Here is an 18,702-nt window from a genome sequence, read left to right as displayed (position 1 = left end):
CTGTCTTGTGATGTAATAAAAAGCGTCGCTGTGTCTCAAACTGCGCTTTCCTAAATATTGAGGAAGTGGTTCACGCGGACATTGAGCGCGCGCCACCGCGAGCGCTCACAAGGCTCTGAGATGTGAATAAAGACGAGGAGCGGCTGCGGACGGGCTGGAGACGATGAAGAAATTCAGCCGAAAATAAGTTTGACGGAGAGTGCCCGCTGAGGAGGCCTGGAGCCTGGTGGTTTCTCCTGCTGACAGGCTCTCCCCAAAGAGCCGCAGGTACTGAAACATTTATGCCGACGAGGACTCGGACGGACGGCGCTATCTGGGCGTTCATCTTCTGGCTTTGACTTCGACAGAGGCGGATTTATCGAACAGCAGCTTTGAATTGTACTGCATCTGTTTGCGTTTTATTACAGGACAGACGGCGCTTTTTATCTTTCCTGGCTGTTCGGAGACCTTGTTTGCTCGGCCAGGTGTTCAAAGAATTATCCAGCCAGCCCTGCTGATGGCAAAGGTACGTACTGCAGATGTGTGCAGCTGTATTTCAGATTATAGGCTAACGCTAATGTGATTGATAAAGTATGTACTAAGTACTCATGTCTTAATCCAAATTTACACCCGAGTGTCGGCTTTATTTATACGGCACATTTAATTACACGTAAACCATAAAACCACAAACCGTGTAGTCAGGCAATAAACCAAACAAGTAGGATACAAGTCAACACAAACACACAGTTATGAACTGTAAGCCTGTCAGAATTTAAATCTTTTGAACCGTAAACACAGATGTAACTGACCTCGGATCAGCAGGCAGCTTGCGCCAAATTACCGAAAGCGCCCTCAGCTGAGATCTGATTCTCGGGACAGTTAAAAGATCTCAACCTGCTCAGGTCTGACTGCGCAACTCAGAGATGCACTGGTGGCCAAACCCTTTGAGTGCGTTATGAACTAATAAAAGGGTTTTTTCCCCAATAAAGTGACTTCAGCACTATTTTGAATTCTATATGTGCGTGTAAGGATTCAGGACGAGCTGAAGTAGTCCTGATGATTCTGATACTGCTGCAGATAGAGTTCTGCGGTATTGCTCCACGGGCAATTTTCTCAGTGAGTTTCATATGAGATTTTTCTAATTTTTGATATATATTTTTTAAAAATGTAACATGCAGTTCCGTTACAAATAATGTTATGGACTTTATTGTGTTTCACAGAAATAGATGATAAATATCAGAGCTGGCACCAGCTCACCGCCGACTCTGTCACTAAATCTGCCATAACATCGAGTCAGTCTGATATCAATCTCCGTTTGAATGAGGTCAAGTTGGCAATCACACGCAATGCGTTCCTGGTAATACAGCCGTAAACTGTGACAGACTGTCAGAAATCACATATCTGTTACTGTCTACGTACACAGAAAAGTTTCTCAGCATCCTTCCTGTTCTGTAGGGATACAACCTGAATACAACCAGCTGGCACTCAGTCGCTGACTCATTCAAACTGACCGCAACATGTTGAGAATCTGTCTGCATTTATAATTTAAACAGCAGTTATTCAACAGTCTCCCAGAGAATGAGTCCAAGTCAGACTGCGACTGTTTGCAGAAAGGTTTCCTCCTGTCAGGCGACCTGTGCAGTTATCTTGCGATCAACTGGATAAATGTGACAAATTTAAGTACAATCAGCACACAGCCACAGATATCTATTTTTTTTAAATTAATTAATCTGTCTAATTGTTTATGCAAGGTGTTGTCCTGTTTTTGCTTGTATGACTGAGCCATTAGTTTGCTTTGAATTAGGACGTTGGCTTTGTCAAGCCAAATGTGTCCAGGAATCTTTTGGCTTTAATGTATTAAACAGCATTAATCGATGTAAAACCTTTGGAAATATCAGGAACTTGCATGAAGGAACAGAGAATCACATGTGTCCTTTTACATTAACAATACTGCCATTAAAGCACTTCAATAGTCATGATTTTAACCTTATTTGAACAAATGAACAAAGGCAAGATGGAAATACTGGCAGTGCAAAATGTCAGAGTTCATATTTATTCAGGGTGGGGACAGAAATGATACATCATAATGTGGCAATATTGTATCAATACAGGGACACTAAATGTTAATATTTTATTAGACAAAATTAAATATTCTGGGAATGCTACGAACAAGACTTCTCATCTCATCCTGAGATGACGTCAACCGAGAAAACTTAAATTTCTTAACTCATGTTTTCTCTACCTTACCATGCAGTGTTTCAAAAATGATGCTCATATGTCACAAACTCTTTGAGAACTTGATGCGTAGGCTATCATTCTCCCCCAAACGGAGGGAGTCTGTCATCGTTTCCATTTGTTTCTCTGTCTGTTTGTTCGCAGTCTGTCCACAGTTTTCAAGATATCGTTCTCAGATTTTGCAGATACCAGTAGCAGATAATAACATTTAATTCTGATGGAAATCAGGCAAAGGTCATTGGTCAATAAAAGGAAATCAGTTGATCATTTCATGGAGGTCCAATATTTGTCGCCGGTAGATATATTTACTAAAATTCTTGGCCAAAAGATCCGACCTCCAAAAAAAGGAAATTCTCATTTTGTTGGTGTATTTTTTACGCCGACCAGAATAAAGTCGACAACCAACCACCAAACCAAGACGGGCTGTGGGTGTCCAAAAGAGATATGTTCAAATGCTTTGGTTTTATGCTGGTTGTTCAGTGGTCTCACAAATCATCACTACGATACACGACAAGTAAAAACGTACAATAACACTTGTGAGTCCTAAAACAGCAAGTTTAGCAAAGCAAACTCAAAGTGTGACTCACAGTCATGGGTCAGTGCCCTTCTCATAATTTTCCTTTGCCTCCTTAGATGAGTTGGGCTGCCGGTACTCAGTGTGTAGCCAAGGGGGATCACAAAAAACCCAAACCTGGAGAACTGCTGTACCGCAAAGGAGACATCCTCACTATTGTTGACACAACCACGGTACCGTCACTCACCGTCATGTTTTACAGATGCTGCAGAGCTTTAGAGGATTTTTATTTGGAAGAAACTGAAACTGATAAAGCGAACGTTGCTCTTTTCTAGAAGAAGGGATGCTACAGAGCCAGACACAACACCACAGGAGAAGAAGGAATCATCAACGCCACCAATGTGCGTGAAAGAGAGGCTCTGCGAGTCGACCCCAGCCTCAGCCTCATGCCGTAAGTCACCTTGTTTTTCTCTCACATGAAGGTACTGAGGGCTCACGTGGGTGTGTTTCCCTCTTGTTTTCACATGCAGTGTGATGCTCGTCTCTTTATTTAGTTTCCATTGTGGTCAGCCCTTAACTCGTGATCACACATCTTAGACATGCAAACAAACATGGTCTCTGGAGTATTCACCCCAAGTTCCTTTTTCAGAGATGTTAATACCTGAATGCTTGATAAATGTATGTAACCACTTCCTGCCTGTTGAGTGATTTAAAAAATGTCATATTTGGCATTACGTTCACAAGGAACGATTAGTTTATGCGACTCAGCGTGCGTTGTCTTTCCTCAGCTGGTTTCACGGAAAGATCTCCGGTCCAGAAGCTGTGTCTAAGCTACAGCCAGCCGAGGATGGCCTGTTCCTGGTGCGAGAGAGCATCCGTCATCCTGGCGACTACGTCCTGTGCGTGAGCATCTCCGGAGAGGTCATTCACTACAGGGTCATTTATCAGGACAACAAGCTGACCATCGATAAAACCCAGTATTTCTACAACCTCATCGATATGATAGAGGTAGGAGGAAATGAGCTCACTGGACACGTTTCTGTTACAGATTCTGTTTAACGTGGATACGACTCTATATGTGAAAGAGCTACATGTAGTTTATTAAGTCCACCTTCTGACAGATCCGCCTGCACTCTCTGCACCGTTTATCGATTTACAACATTCAAGATCATTTAATTATCATTATGCAATGCAAGATTGCACAGCTGGAGGTGCAGATCCAGCCGCCCTAAAGTGCATGCAGAATTAAAATTGCCTTGGGGGTTCAGCTAGTAATGCTTATGAAATTATCTGGAAGGAGGACACAAGCTTAACCGTCCACTCATAATTCAATTCATGCGTATCCTCCTTCTCCCCAGGGGAAAGTCACCTGACTGGCTTTCTGTTCAGCTTTTTTTTTAAATAAAAAATTGGATGATTTCCTCACTCCAGCCTTTCCAAAATAAAGAGCCTGCACTTGAGGGAAACAGTAATGTGGCACTGCCAGTGTTCCTAGTTAGCACCAGCTAATTAGCTTTGACCATAAAATAAGGGCGATGGGAATGCTGGCAAGAAAGGAAGAGAAAGAGGAGTGCTATCAAAATCCCCTAAGATGAGAAGAACGTGTGCACCAAAATTCATTGCAATATTATTGTCTCAGTCTCCGTTTAATAGTCACTGCAGGCCTGCTGTATTCAAGCTGTTTGTCAGCCTGAAGCCTCATCAGTGTATCATCAGTGACAGCAGAGGAAAAATATATTTAGTTCTCGTGTCAAAATCAGGATGAGATAATCAAATTCAGCCCTTTTATGGTTTATCAGCATTGAGCCGGTCTTTGTGTGAGGGTGCAGTCAGAGTTTGGAGACTCCACAGAGATGGCAGCGCTCGTTCAGCAGCTTATCAGAGAGCTACAGATGGCTCCAGGCCTGAGTCAGACCAGCTGACTTACTCCTGCAGGAAAAGGAAGAACGGCCAAATATTTGAGCTGGATTGTTTGTCCGGTGCTCATAGAGCAGTATGTCACATAATCTATTATATTTGTATAATACATCGAGTTCAGTGCTGGATTTAATTCAGTATTGCTCTTTGTGGAGTGCAGTCTATTCATAGGACTACCCTTTATGTGTTTGCACTTAAACCTACAGCTGTGGCCACATTTAGGTTTCCTGAATTACTAAGATGAGTTATTTTTTCACAGCTCTCTGTTCAAGTTTAAGTGAGATTTTTCCATCTTAACCCCCCCAAAAATGTACTTGATCTTAATGAGTCAGTAATTCACAGGTAAACCAAGCATGATCACATGGGGTGGAAAATAAGATAAAAAGCTGAAATTGTGTTGACTGAATCTTCCATCTTTGCAGTTCTATTCAAAGAACAAAGGCTCGATCGCTACGACTCTTCTGAAACCCAAACAGAAACAGGGAACCAAGTCAGCTGAGTTGGAGCTGTCTAAAAGTAAGTTTAACATCAGTATGTGCTTCCTAAGAAAAGAGGTGAGCTGCTGTGTGGGGATGAGTCATGTATGTGAAGTATTTATAGCAATGATAATGGAAACATGCGTGAGAGGTTATCTTCTTTACGTATGTGCTCATTTTAGATGGATGGCTGTTGGACATTGAGAAGCTCACTCTGGGAGAGAATATCGGCGAAGGGGAGTTTGGTGGTGAGTTTTCGGTTTTAATTTCCCTTTAAAAAGCATCAGGAACGGCAGATAGTTAAAGATGCAATAGGTTGGTTAAACGGCGAGTGTGTGATTCAACCTCCAGCTGTTTATGAAGGGGTGTACATGGGCCAGAGGGTGGCAGTGAAGACCATTAAATGTGATGTCACAGCTCAGGCGTTCCTGCAGGAGACCACAGTTATGACGTGAGTCCCAAGATTTCTGCAAATTCTGACAATATTGAAAACAACACGAGTGAAAAAGAATGAATGCATTGTGATCTTGTTTTAAATGTAATGCATCTGTAAGCCTGCATTTCCCGTTATGCTGCTAAATTCTTATTTTTAACGTGGACTCACTTCTTCCAGGAAGCTGCAGCATAAAAATCTGGTGCGGCTGTTGGGAGTCATCCTTCACAAAGGGCTTCACATTGTCACAGAGCTCATGACTAAGGTACAGCCAACATGTTTACAATTAGCAGTTTATCATTGGCCCCATATATGAAGGAAGACAACAACCACCGGTCGCAGTTTTAGTCAATAGATTACCAAGCAAGATTTATAAACAGCGATATTTGACACGTAGAGCTGGTTCCACCGTTTTGCAGCTGCGTTTGAGAAAGTGAATAAGAGAGATGGTATTGGTGGGGTCCGACCACTGAGAGCTTTAAAAACCAATGATAGAAAATCTTAAACTGAATTCTAATATGAACAGGAAACCAGTATCAGTGATACAATCTTGGTTCTAGCACCAGTTAAAAGTCTAGCTCCAGCATTTTGAACTAGAGAGTGAAAAACAGTGAATTACAAAAGTCAAGCGTAGATGAACCAAAGGCATGAATAACGTGTAAATAAATATTAGGCAACGATAAAGCTAAAGTCAGCATAACTGTGAAACATAGAGGAAGTAAAACTAGTATGTGAGTCACCGGTGGGGAGCTTCAGGTTGTTTTCTCACAGATCGTTTCATTGATTGTTACGCTGAAAGTTCATTTTCAGGCTGTGCTGGTGTAAATAAACAGCTGGGCTAAGCAACTAAAGATAAATGTGGTGCAAAAAGCTTTTGTGCAGCAGGTGGTGAGGAAACATGAAAACGTCATCGTTTGCAACGTTGGGTCTACTTTGACAGCCTCAGCCTTTCTCCCATATTTAATATGTATGTTTGAACATTACACACTTTGTTTGATTTGACTTTTTTGAGCGCTGCGTGTTTGTCTGTTGCAGGGAAACCTCGTTAACTTTCTCAGGACACGGGGGCGTTCGGTTGTAAACTCTGTTCAGCTGCTTCGCTTTTCTCTGTGAGTGCGAACATCAAAAATGGCCTTTCATTAGCAAAATCTATAGTGTGTGCATCAGTGCACAGATTGTTAATCAGTCTGCTGTACAGCGTGTGTGTTTAATAGTGTATTTTTAATATTTTTTTATATGTGTGTGTCTGTTCTTAGTGATGTGTGTGAGGGGATGGATTACCTGGAGTCAAAGAAGCTGGTTCACAGAGATCTGGCAGCTCGTAATGTCCTAATTTCTGATGACAATGTAGCCAAGGTGAGCGACTTCGGCCTAACCAAAGTGGATTCCAAGGTGTCAGATAAAGCCAAACTGCCGGTGAAATGGACGGCACCTGAAGCGCTAAAGAAAGAGGTCAGTTTAAGAAGGAATGCACTATGCTCGTCTTTTACATGTTTTTTGGATAAATTCTAAAATATTACTTATCAAATTAAAGAATCAATCAAATTAAAGACAGGAAGGACTAAACTGATTTAAAAAGTATGTCCTAATAGAAAGCTGCTTTACATTTTGCACATTTTTGTCCTCATCCGGCAGAAATTCAGCACAAAGTCAGATGTTTGGAGTTACGGCATTCTTCTGTGGGAGATCTTCTCATACGGTCGTCAGCCTTACCCCAAGATGGTAAGTAGCACCAGTGCAGTCTGCTATCAGTGTATATGTGTGTGTTTACAGTGGTGCTTTACACGCATGTTAGTTGTGGTCATTACTCAAAAAACAAAAGTGTTACACATTACTTGTTAATTTTCTTAAAAGCATTACTTTACTTTCACCGTACTCACCAATGAACACGATAAACCTGAGACTACAGTTTTACACACCAACACAAACCCCTGTCAGAATCAGGATGCACCAGTTTTACATGTAAACACAAAGCAAAGATGAAATCCAGCCCACAAAGACACTTTAAAGGTGATTCTACTTTAGAAACGTGAATATGTAGAAACAGCATGCCTTAGCGTTAGCATGCTGTCTGTGCAGATGCTAGCAAATAGTCAAAGCTGTGTTAGCAGCATAATGGGACTGGTTTGGTTACGGACAGTTTGTATTTCGTGCTCTTGTCTTTTTGTGCAGTAAAAGTGTAATGTCTATGTTGCTGTGTAGATCAGTCCACCAGTTCCTCCTCTGAGCGCACAATTTCAAATCAGCTGATTGTTGTGTTACTGTGTTACAAAAAAATTGAATTTGATTGCTCTAACTTTACAGCATGTAGAGAAAAACCTGCTCTCTGAACTTGTGCAGTACAGGAAGCTGCAAAGAGCAAACAGACAGATTGTGAAAGGGAGGAACCACGCTGCTTAAACACAGCCTTGTTTATCACTCTAATCCCCATCAGGTAATATTTGATCCCCGACCTCCAAGGTGATTTGCATCTTAGCAGTTTAGTGAGGAAGACGGGATCAGTAGGATCAGGCAGAATTAAACACCGAGTCCTCCATCTCTTTTCCATCGTACTTCAGGTGGTGTCTTTTGATTACCTACCAATTACAACTTGTTTAACAAATACACGGGTTGATTATTTAAGTAAGTTTGTTTTAGCTTCAATTAAACACTACATCTAATTAGTTAACACTTGGCAAAGAGCACAAACTAACAACGAGAGTGTAATTGTGTCTGTGTGAACTCCACTATGCAGTACAGACAAAACTCTGCTCACGTTATCTTGAAGACAGCCTCCACTGAGAGAATGACAAGTCTTCATTGCAGGTTGTAAATTGTTATATTTAAGGCTGGTTTACCCACGGGTGGGTTAGGGTCAGATTGATATCAGCAGTGGTCATGTTCATGGTGAACCTCACTATAATGTGTCTGACACTGAAGGAACCAGAACTTTGTTTGTTGTGATAACTGTATCTGTATTTATAGAGTAGAAATACATGAGCTCTGACACAAAGGCTACGTTTACCTACGTGCATTAAATGGTTGAAGACTTCAGTCTTTGCTAAATTAGTAAACACCATTTAGCATGCAGGGTGAGCAGCTTCCTTCACAGTTGATGTGAAGCACATTGGCACTGCTGGGAGGAGCATGTGTTTGACTTAAATATGACTATTGAGGTTACAGGTTTGGTGTTTTGGCTATGCTGTGTTATCTGAGCGGCTCTTTTCTAGCTCCTTCAGTTGAATTCGAGGATAAAAGCAAAGAAGAAAGCCTGAAGATTGTTCATATATTTAGGGCTGTTCGATATAACCATATGTATCGGATGACGATATAAAAACGTCCATCGTTTCATTTTATGCTATCGTTTGTTTCGTGGTGTCACAAAATAAACTGTTTACGGCAATATTTGTTCATGGTTCTGATGTCACTGTAGTGTTTATATTAATTTCTTAAAGTTCTCACTTTCTCTTATATTTAATATAACCACACTACAGACGGACAAGCGCCTGTTTTTATGCGTTGTCGTTAGCAACAACTACAGTAACAGCATCGCGTGTCCGCTTGTTTATGTTCCACGTAAACCTTTCACAATAAAGCTCAAGATCCTGTTGAGACTTTTCAAAATAAACTGAATCACGTGAAAGATGCAGATTATTTACGGATGAGAATTAAAAAAGAGCCGCCAGCAGCACGCCGTGTAATAAATACTCACAAAGAAAACGGCGCCGTTACAACTTATGTCTAAAAATCTATCGTTTCAGCATCGGTTAAAACACTCGACTCCAGCTACACGACGCGCAGCTGGAAACACTTCACGCAAGTCGAGCTGCCCGAGATTCACAGAATTTACTGAAAATGTTCCATTGTTGTGATTTATATGGTTATCGGACGATAGATGTCTTATATCGGGATATGAGGTTTTGGTCATATCGCACAGCCCTACATATATTCCCTCTTTTTAGTCCAGTAGTTGTTGAAGTTGTTAACTATTGCCATACTGGCTCGGACATCTTCTGGCTTAACAAGCTCGATGTCAGGACATACTGATGAGAAGTACGTCATTGTTCCCCAACCGAGAACATCTCATTTTCCATGTATGTGTCTGTAACAAGACAGGGAATTGATGTAATACCAGCTGACCCAGTAAGAGCTGTTATAGCCAGTGCATATGGGAACTATGGATAAGCAGAAGACCCACATTTACACTGACTATGAAGTACTTGGTTGCCTCGCGCAGTAACATCTGGAGATCCAGAGGCTACGCCACAATGGGAATAATAATAATGAGTAATGAGTCGCCTCTGGTAGAAGATGCAGCTGAACTACAGGATGGAGATTGTGGCCAGACTCAAAGCATCCACACAACCAAGGGCACCACTGCCCCAGCTTACAGATGAACTCACAGATGCTTGCAGACATGAGCACAGCTCAACTCACTATCATCAACACCAGATTCAGTCAAACTAATATTTACCACTGCCACAGAAACCAGAACCACAATGCAGGAGGAAACATCTATGAGTACATCAGGAATCTGTCCCCAAGAGATCGGCTGCTCCAAGAGTACCTCGGGCAGCTGAAAAAAAGGCAGCGACAGAGAGAGGTAGCTCAAGAAATCTACCAGTGGCTAGAAAAAGCTGGCCTAATGGACAACACAGCCGGTGCCAGGACGGGCCCAAGACACCAGATCCACGGAGGCAGGAGTCTACCACAACTGACAGGACCCAAGTTACAGGCTGTGCAAAGGTGCTTTGGAGATATTGAACGTATAATAGTGGAATTTCAGATACAAGCTGGGACAGTGTACAGGAACGTCTGTGTCACATACGGATTAGAAGTCCCAAAGTCCTGATGAGGTGGTTGAGAACAACAGGGTTAAGGTATTGGGACCTAATGTTCCAGACAAACAAGCAGCTGCTGGTCAGCCAAGCAGACATAGTGGTTGTTGAGAATCCCAGTGAACAGAAACATTAGGTAGAAGGAGCACAAGCCCCATGGGCTGAGGAACATCTGAAGGGGAAAGCCGAGTGGTCAAAACCCGAAAACCTGCTCCACAGCGCTCATGGCTTCAAACTTGGTCAACAACAGGTCTTTCATTTACAGCAGACCTTCCCAAAGTGTGGGGCCCGCCCCCTAGGGGGGGCGCAGAGCTATTGCTGGGGGGGGGACAACAACGCTTGGACTCTGCTAGCACGGGCGCCCACAGAAACGCAAAGCAGGAGATGAAGCGTCGCTGAATATGTTTCCAAACCAACTTCATTCTAAGCCAAAGACGAGAAAATATGGTGAATAGGGCTGCCACAAACGATTATTTTGATAGTCGACTAGTCAGCGATTACTTTTGCGATTAGTCGACTAATCAGATCATGCATCCATTGAACATACAGCGTACAGCTTATTGCACCAGCAGCATCTGCTCTTATATAACTATCATTAGCTTTCAGCTTTAAGTGTTTAAGGTATGTGCTAACTAAAAATAAAGACAAGATGATAGTTTATTAAATTTTAATGACATTTGCAGAGTGTTTCGGTGAAGTTTAATAAACTCCTTGCTATCTAAAATATAACAGGACACCGGAGTAAATTCTGGAGCATCTCACACTTCTGATAATCAGCTGTCTGCTTGACGTTTTTTCAGCTGTGTAAAAACTATAACTTTAATCTCAGCCAAACCGATTTACTCAGGAACAAATAAAACACTGAAAAAAGCCAAACAACATTTTGAAGTTATCTAAGTGACTCATATATCATGTTTAACCTGAGTAGTGAAAGACGGCGGTGGGTTTGAAAACGATTTGCCGGGAGTCCGGTGTTCTCACGGCTCTAGTTAGCCTAGCCCCCGGCTAGCTATCGAGCTAGTGGGTAACAGATGCCTCCGAAAACGTCGGAGCGCTTTTGAAAATATGTGGTGTCCTGATAAACTGAGCAGATATTTGAGGTTTACACAGCTACATTCTCGGCTGAAAATATGTTAAACGTTTATTTTGTGACCCAGAAAGAATAATAAGAATAATATTAAAACTAACTAGCTGCCGCCATTGTTGGAAACTAAGCAGGGCCGCGCTATGAATTCTGGGACACAATTTCTTCTTCTTCGGGGTTTAACGGCAGCTGGCATCCTTGGACATGCAGTGCTGCCATCTTCTGTTTCAGTCCGTTATTACACTCTTAAATCCTACTACTGATTCCTGCGTCTTTTGTGATCTTACAAAGCTTCAAACGACGCGTCGACTATTAAATTAGTCGTCGACGATTTTGATAGTCGACGTAATCGTGACTAGTCGACTAATCGTGGCAGCCCTAATGGTGAAGCAAATCTGCCCTTTGGCTTCACCTGCACAGGTGCCGAGGTAGGTCTCCCTGCAGGGTTGGTTTTCCCTGGGTTCTCCAAATCACAGACAAACAGGATCCCACATTCTTGATTTTTAGTTCACAAACACTTGTTGTAATGACTAACTACTCCTGACAGTTTGGAGATGTTTGCTCTTTATACAGTAAAGTTACAGCGGGATACAAATAACATCAGGCTGATCCTGCCACGATTTGTTCCCCCTGTCTAAATCACAGACAAACAGGATCCCACAGCTGTTTATGTTTTTAAACCCATTTTGCACAGAGAGACATTTTTTAAAAAAAAAATTATTGATAGCAATGTTGAACATTATTACACAGGAAAAAACAACTACATGTAAAATAATGACACCGTGACGCCTCTGCCTTTGTAAATAGAGGGACAGTAACTGAGTGTTTATATGTAAGCGTGTAAAACCTGAAGATAGAGACAAAATACTGTTAATCTGCTATTCTGCAATTCCTCTCATGTAAACAATGACGTGGCCACAGCGTGACCCGAATAAAGGCACGTACCTTTGATGTTGCCTGACGAACTCTGTGTTCCTTGTCCACACGTAAACACAAAAAAAGGAGTTTTAAAAAAATCTGTTTTCGGTGATTCGAAACATCGTTTACGTGGACGACACAGCTGCGTTTTCAAAAATACCCGTGTAGGTGCGGACGCAGCGTAAAAGATTTTTTAGTTTATTTTCTTACTACCTGCAGGTTACTTGTATTTGCTTAATTGTTCACTAAATGTTTGAGGTGTGAAATAAACCGCAATTGAGCAAATGTGGGTGTGTGTGGTTGGAGGATGTGTTTGTGTGTGTGTGCGCGCGCGAGGGGGGGGGGGTGCGAACATTTTTCTGTAAAACAAAGGGGGGCCAGCGAAAAAGTTTGGGAACCGCTGATTTACAGTGTTGACTTACGCACACTGTACATCCCACGGCACCTTTGCGGGTTCCTGACATGCAACTTAAATAGAAACTCAAGCTTCTTTCGGCTTTTGGCTTCTCCTTGGAGGAAGGGCAAGCATGTGGTTGTTTGTCCTCTCTGACCTGCACTATATCAAGATGTGGTTAATTGGCTGATGCACTTGAGGTGTGTCACTTACCTCAGCCGACCCTACTCCCTAAATCCTTCTGCCTCACCTCTTCCCTGACAGTTGCTTCACATCAACAGTGCAGGTGTCCGTCCCTCAGTGCTTTAAATACAACAGACAATGATTGCAGTTCTGCATAAAGTGCAGCTATCATTGTTTAAGTTTGGATTGTTTCTTAATACTCTGCAATTGATTTTAGTCACCATGAAAACCCGTTTAACACATTTAATGTATTAATCTTCTGAGGTAATCACTTCCTATGTCAAACATTTTCCCATTGCTCCTCTGCTTTAGTCTCTGCAGGAGGTGAAAGACAAAGTGGAACAAGGCTATCGCATGGAAGCTCCAGAAGACTGTCCTCCAAGTGTTTACTCCCTGATGAGGGTTTGCTGGGAGCAGGAACCTCGGAAAAGACCCGGATTTCACAAGCTGAGGGAGAAACTGGACCGAGAGATGGAAAAACTCAGCCCGGGCTCTGGGTCAAAGTCTCAAGATCAGACCGGATCTTGATCCTGAATTATTGCCCTGCAGTCTGGGATACAAATACAAGCTGTTGGACCGTTGAGTTTTAGAGCCACAAGAGTTTTACTGAGAGAAAAGACCATGACCTCTGATCATGAATGTATGTGATGCAAAATGGTTGGAGCCATGACTACACCAAACTTCACCTTTTGGGTCTCGATGGCCTACCTAACCTGATAAACTATGGAATAAACCGTGAAACGCTTGACTTTTGTCACGACAGCTGTTGGATGGATTGCAATAATATTTAGTGCAGATATTTATGTTCCTCTCAGGATGGATTGTTATAATTTTGGTAAACCCTTAAAGCAACACTATGTACATTTTGCAGAGCAGTAACAACAGAGTGGTGTTTACAGGATTCAGCCTGTCTGAGTTTCTGCTTCTTTTATAGCCGGTTGTCAGTTTTAGGGGTTTTGAAAGAATATGTGTACTCCGAGTCCAGATTAAGCAGCTTTCACTGTCCACAGAAAGAGGACAGGAGCTTTCAGGTCACATGTCTAAGAGGACACAAACAGAGAACAAAATATCTGCGCAGGGACGAGACTGTGACTCTGATGTACCTGTAAGGAGCTCATTTGGTTGCTCTTCATTATACAGGCACTGATTTATGGTGCAATTTCCCCAAATTTGTCATTTTTTCCTGAAATTAGGGTCAAATTTTCAGTATTTGAAATACACGAGCATTTACTTCCAGTAGAAAAAGAAAATAACAACTTTAAGATTTTTTTAATGGGTGCCTTTAGAGATATTTAAGAAATTCTACTTAGGGACCAAATAATATCTTGGACAAATGCTGTTATAGTCAATTATTGTTACGGGCTAAGCTAGCTTTCAAAAGCAGCTCTCTTATTTATAATCCTATAATCTTATAATATAATCTTATCCATCTTATCTTTTAAGATAACTCCTGAAACACCACTTAATTGGTCAGAGTAATTTTTTTCTTTCATTCTTGTTGATTTTTGTCTTTTAGGCCTTCGTGCATTACTCATCAGCCATTTCAGGTCAGAAGCATCTCTTCTAACTGGGAGTGCATGCCAAACCTGTAAACACAACTCAAGCATATTAAAGAGAAATCCCCAAAATAACGTGTGATTACAGAGTAACAACAGGAAACCTTCACAACACGAGGAACTCATTACATTTCTTTTCAAAGGGACTCAAGAATTTAAATCAGCAAACAGAAATTAGACCCTAAATTCAGAAAAATCATATTTTTAAATCTATGGAACAACTGCATGTGTTTCTTTCATGTTCTATTTATTAAAGTGCACATATGACCTGTTTTTCACCACGTGATTGTCAGCTGTGATTTTTTTTTTTTAGTTTAGAGATTTCTTGGTATTACTAAAAGCAAATCTTGGAGCAAAATGCAGCCTCTTTTTGGATTATTGTTGTGTCACACGACCAAATTTAAGATGTCATTTGATTTAAGTCTTGGTAAGCCTGGTACTGTCCCAAGAGACGAATCGCAAATTGAGGCTTGATCCTCCATCTCTTGTTATCCTTGTTATCCTCTGCGATTTGTTCAATCTGCTCTGTGTAACAGGATGAGCAGCAATTTTCTGCGAAAGGATTTATAAAAGAAGCAAATGTTGAAATGTGCTTCCTCTGCTGAGAATGATTTAAACATAATTGAAAGGTTTTTTCACGAGCATCACATGTTTTTCTGCTCGTGTGTGTTTAGGTGTGACTGAGCTTTCATCCAGGTGTCCATATGTCGCTGGGTGAGCTGATACGTTTTTCTCAGAGAACCTAAAGCTTTCTAAGGTGCACGTTCTAGTAACACTTAGCCAACAGCTAATCTGCTGAAGCAGAATTGATAGGGACTCAGCTGTTGGCTTCAGCTGTTCCAGGATAAGGAAAGTTAGGCGCACAATACCATGCAGTCCCACATTTTTGTTCCTAACTCTCTGACCTCACATGAGAGCTTGAAGCATTGACTTTCAGCTTTGCACAGGCTGCAGTCCTCCAATTAAAACGTAACCATCTCATATTGGGCAAATTAGCTGTAACGCCCTCATATTTCTGTTTGCAGAGCCTTTTTGTCTGTAGTCTAAATTTTGTTTGTATTTGTATTGTATTTGAATTTTCCAGCTTCATTAAGAATTTCTAAAACAAAACAAAAAAACAGTTTTTAAGCTATAGTGTTAAATATGGCTGTAACAACCGTCAAATTAAATGTCTTGACACATGACAAATCATCCAAATCACAAAAAAGCTGGATAAATGATGAAGTTTCTCCCACTGAATACGCTATGTCCAGATGAACGGAATCAACTTTTTCCTGAACCCTCAACATAAAGATTAAAGCTCCGGTGTCATCATTGCTCCCTTTCAGAATATAATTTGCTGGAATGTACATCAAAAACGAGACACGTGTATTAACAGTCGCGCTACAAACATTTCTGGGGGCATCAGATTTGTTGCGTATACATAATGTTTTGTCATGTGTGATGCGTTAACATCAAAGGGAGCTGAAGCCATATCTGCTTTCTAACATACACGTAGAGCTGGCTCAAAGTCATGCAAATGATAAATGAATGAATCATACAACACAAATAGTTACATTGTTATTAGTAATAGTTTAATGTCTTGCTGTTGTCCTGGAAACTGTGTGAACGTTAGTCCAGTGGTCTTATTGAATAATATTAATAATGATTATTGTTATTATTACTTTGCATCAACCAGAGACAACATTCACTGCTTTGGTTGCCGGTGTCCCTGCGGCTCCTAATACACTAATAACTTATATGGACGTTTGGTGAATCCACTGGTACTTTTCCATGTGGACTTTAATTCGCCGTGCATGTGTTAGTGAACAATCCCCGGTTTCTGCCCCACCCAACAATCTGTATAGGTTCAGCAGTGTGAAAAGGGATCATGGGGACTGACCTAAGAGGGTTTATCTTGGAGTGATTTAAGTGGATTGTGGTCAGTTCAGATGGTCTAAGGTCAGAATCGAAGCACCAACCAAGCTCCTTGAACCAATTGAGGTATTAGACATAAGATGCTCTTCATAGAAAAAGCTATCATCCTCGCAGCTACAAATTCCAGGAAAACCACTTTTCTCTGCAATTAACTATAACCCCATCCAACCGTGTGCCATCGGGCTCAGTGATATGCTTATAAAGTGAAAATATTTTGTTTGTGGTTCTGTGTGTTAGATCATTAACATTTAAACTGGGGGCGATCGTGGCTCAAGAGTTGGCAGTTCGTCTTGTAATCGGAAGGTTGCCGGTTCAAATTCAAATTTTATTTGTCACGTACACAGTCATACACAGTACGATATGCAGTGAAATGCTTAGACAACTGCTCGTGACCTAAAGAAAAAAAAAAGGAAAAGGCTATGAATAAGAAATAAATATGAAAAATTAAAAAGGGTAAATTTAACTAGGAAGGAATAAAATATAAAAAATTAAGGTTAAAAAATGAAATAACTGTACAACACAAATTAGAATGAAGGGTAAATGTAACTGGGAAAGAATAAGATAAAATATATAAATTAAAGTTGAAAATAAAATAACTGTACAACACAATACACAGTATAGAAATATATAACTATATAAGGCTCAGTCTCAGTCGTTGTGTCCTTGGGCGAGACACTTCACCCGTTGCCTGGTGGTGGTCAGAGGGCCCGGTGGCGCCAGTGTCCGGCAGCCTCGCCTCTGTCAGTGCGCCCCAGGGTGGCTGTGGCTACAATGTAGCTGCCATCACCAGTGTGTGAATGTGTGTGTGACTGAATGTAGTGTAAAGCGCTTTGGGTCCTTAAGGACTAGTAAAGCTATACAAATACAGGCCATTTACCATCTCTGTAGAGTTTTGCTTCATATTTTCAGAAATATTCAACCGCAGCATGGATACGAGCTTCTGTGTTATTCTGTCTATCAGGAGTGCCAGACTCTGAGAGCTGTGATGTTGGGATAGACATCCATAGGTCTGGGTGTGTTTTAGACGTTTGGTGAATCCACTGGTACTTTTCCATGTGGACTTTAATTCGCCGTGCATGTGTTAGTGAACAACAGAGATGGGCAGTAATGCGTTACTTGTAACGCGTTACTGTAATCTGATTACTTTTTTCGAGTAACGAGTAAAGTAAGGGATTACTATTGCAAAAACGGTAATTAGATTACCGTTACTTTCCCGTAGGAACGCTGCGTTACTGCGTTACTAAAACCGTGATTTTTTGCGAGAATGTCTCACGACAGTGACGTAAGTGAGTGTGACGTTAGTGACAACAGCTGTGTGCAGATCAACAGTGGATCATATATCGAGTGCAGAGAGAGTATGAGCGTGCAGCGTTTAAAGCGTGGAAGTACTGACCTTACTTTGAGTTTGATTCCATAAAAAGTGACAAAAACATTAGTGTCCGCTGTGCGTGGGAAGAAAACTTCTTTTTACAGCGAAAAAACCCCTAAACTTCCAACAAGCACCGAGTAGCTACGACGTAATGGGAAACTCACAGAGAAACTCGCGGATTCTTCCACTGACCGCGGCACACCTGCACCAGGGTAAACCTCCGCCTGCCCCACTCCTGCTTTACAGGTGAAAATAGAGCAACAGGACCGCTGAGTCTTTGACTTTATTTATTTTCTGCTGTGTTTTACTTGCATCTATTTGAAAGACTGAGTGTAAACACAAAAAATATTTTATTTTATGTGCTGGAATGTGCAGAAAATAGGTTTAAATGTTAAACTAATTTCTTCCAGTCAGAGAATGTTGCAGATAATTAAATTTTTGCTTGATGCATAAAGTTAAAAGATTAAAACTAATAAAACAAGTTTTAAAAAGAGACTTTTCCATTTGATTCCATTTTGTATGATGGATTATGCAGAAAAAGTAGAATTGGGCTGAAAGATCTATCGCTTTATCACCTACTCAGGTTGTAAATTGTGTTTTTAAAAAGTAACTAAGTAACTAAGTAAGTAATTACTTTTGAAAATAAGTAATCAGTAAAGTAACAGGATTACTTTTTGGGGGAGGATTCTTTTCCTCCTCAGCAATAATTTCAATCTCCCTGAGAGTGATTGTTGACAGACTGAGTCAAACTGTGATTGTCTTGATGCATTTTCAATCATCCAGGTAAGTAAATCTGCAAAACTTGATTCTGTTCATCTGGACGTCGCGTTTTCAGTGTGAGAAACGCGACGTCCACATGAACACAATCAACTTTTGGAGGGTCAAACTGTGATTGTTTGCAGAAAGGTTG

The 18,702-nt window shown here is 41.2% G+C and overlaps 1 protein-coding gene across 1 annotated transcript; it reads left to right on the top strand.

Annotated features, from left to right (window-relative positions):
• Nucleotides 1-128: 128 nt before the first annotated feature.
• matk (megakaryocyte-associated tyrosine kinase) lies at nt 129-14,793 on the top strand. The gene is made up of 13 exons (XM_080878926.1): nt 129-267; nt 408-505; nt 2,848-2,961; nt 3,064-3,179; nt 3,517-3,736; nt 5,068-5,161; nt 5,304-5,369; nt 5,473-5,572; nt 5,735-5,819; nt 6,590-6,663; nt 6,811-7,006; nt 7,190-7,276; nt 13,263-14,793. Exons 2-13 carry the CDS (start codon nt 497-499, stop codon nt 13,476-13,478), a joined length of 1,377 nt encoding a protein of 458 aa, XP_080735052.1. The 5' UTR covers nt 129-267; nt 408-496; the 3' UTR covers nt 13,479-14,793.
• Nucleotides 14,794-18,702: the final 3,909 nt, after the last annotated feature.

The sequence above is a fragment of the Rhamphochromis sp. 'chilingali' genome (assembly GCF_963969265.1).
Source record: "Rhamphochromis sp. 'chilingali' genome assembly, chromosome: 3".
Lineage (NCBI taxonomy): Eukaryota > Metazoa > Chordata > Actinopteri > Cichliformes > Cichlidae > Rhamphochromis > Rhamphochromis sp. 'chilingali'.
Note: the sequence above shows the minus strand (reverse complement) of the source record. Positions and strands in the feature narration are given on the sequence as shown.

Coding starts and splice junctions, on each gene's coding strand:
- matk (XM_080878926.1), top strand. Junction 5,573..5,734: donor CAGGAGACCACAGTTATGAC/GTGAGTCCCAAG, acceptor CACTTCTTCCAG/GAAGCTGCAGCATAAAAATC. Junction 5,820..6,589: donor TCACAGAGCTCATGACTAAG/GTACAGCCAACA, acceptor TGTCTGTTGCAG/GGAAACCTCGTTAACTTTCT.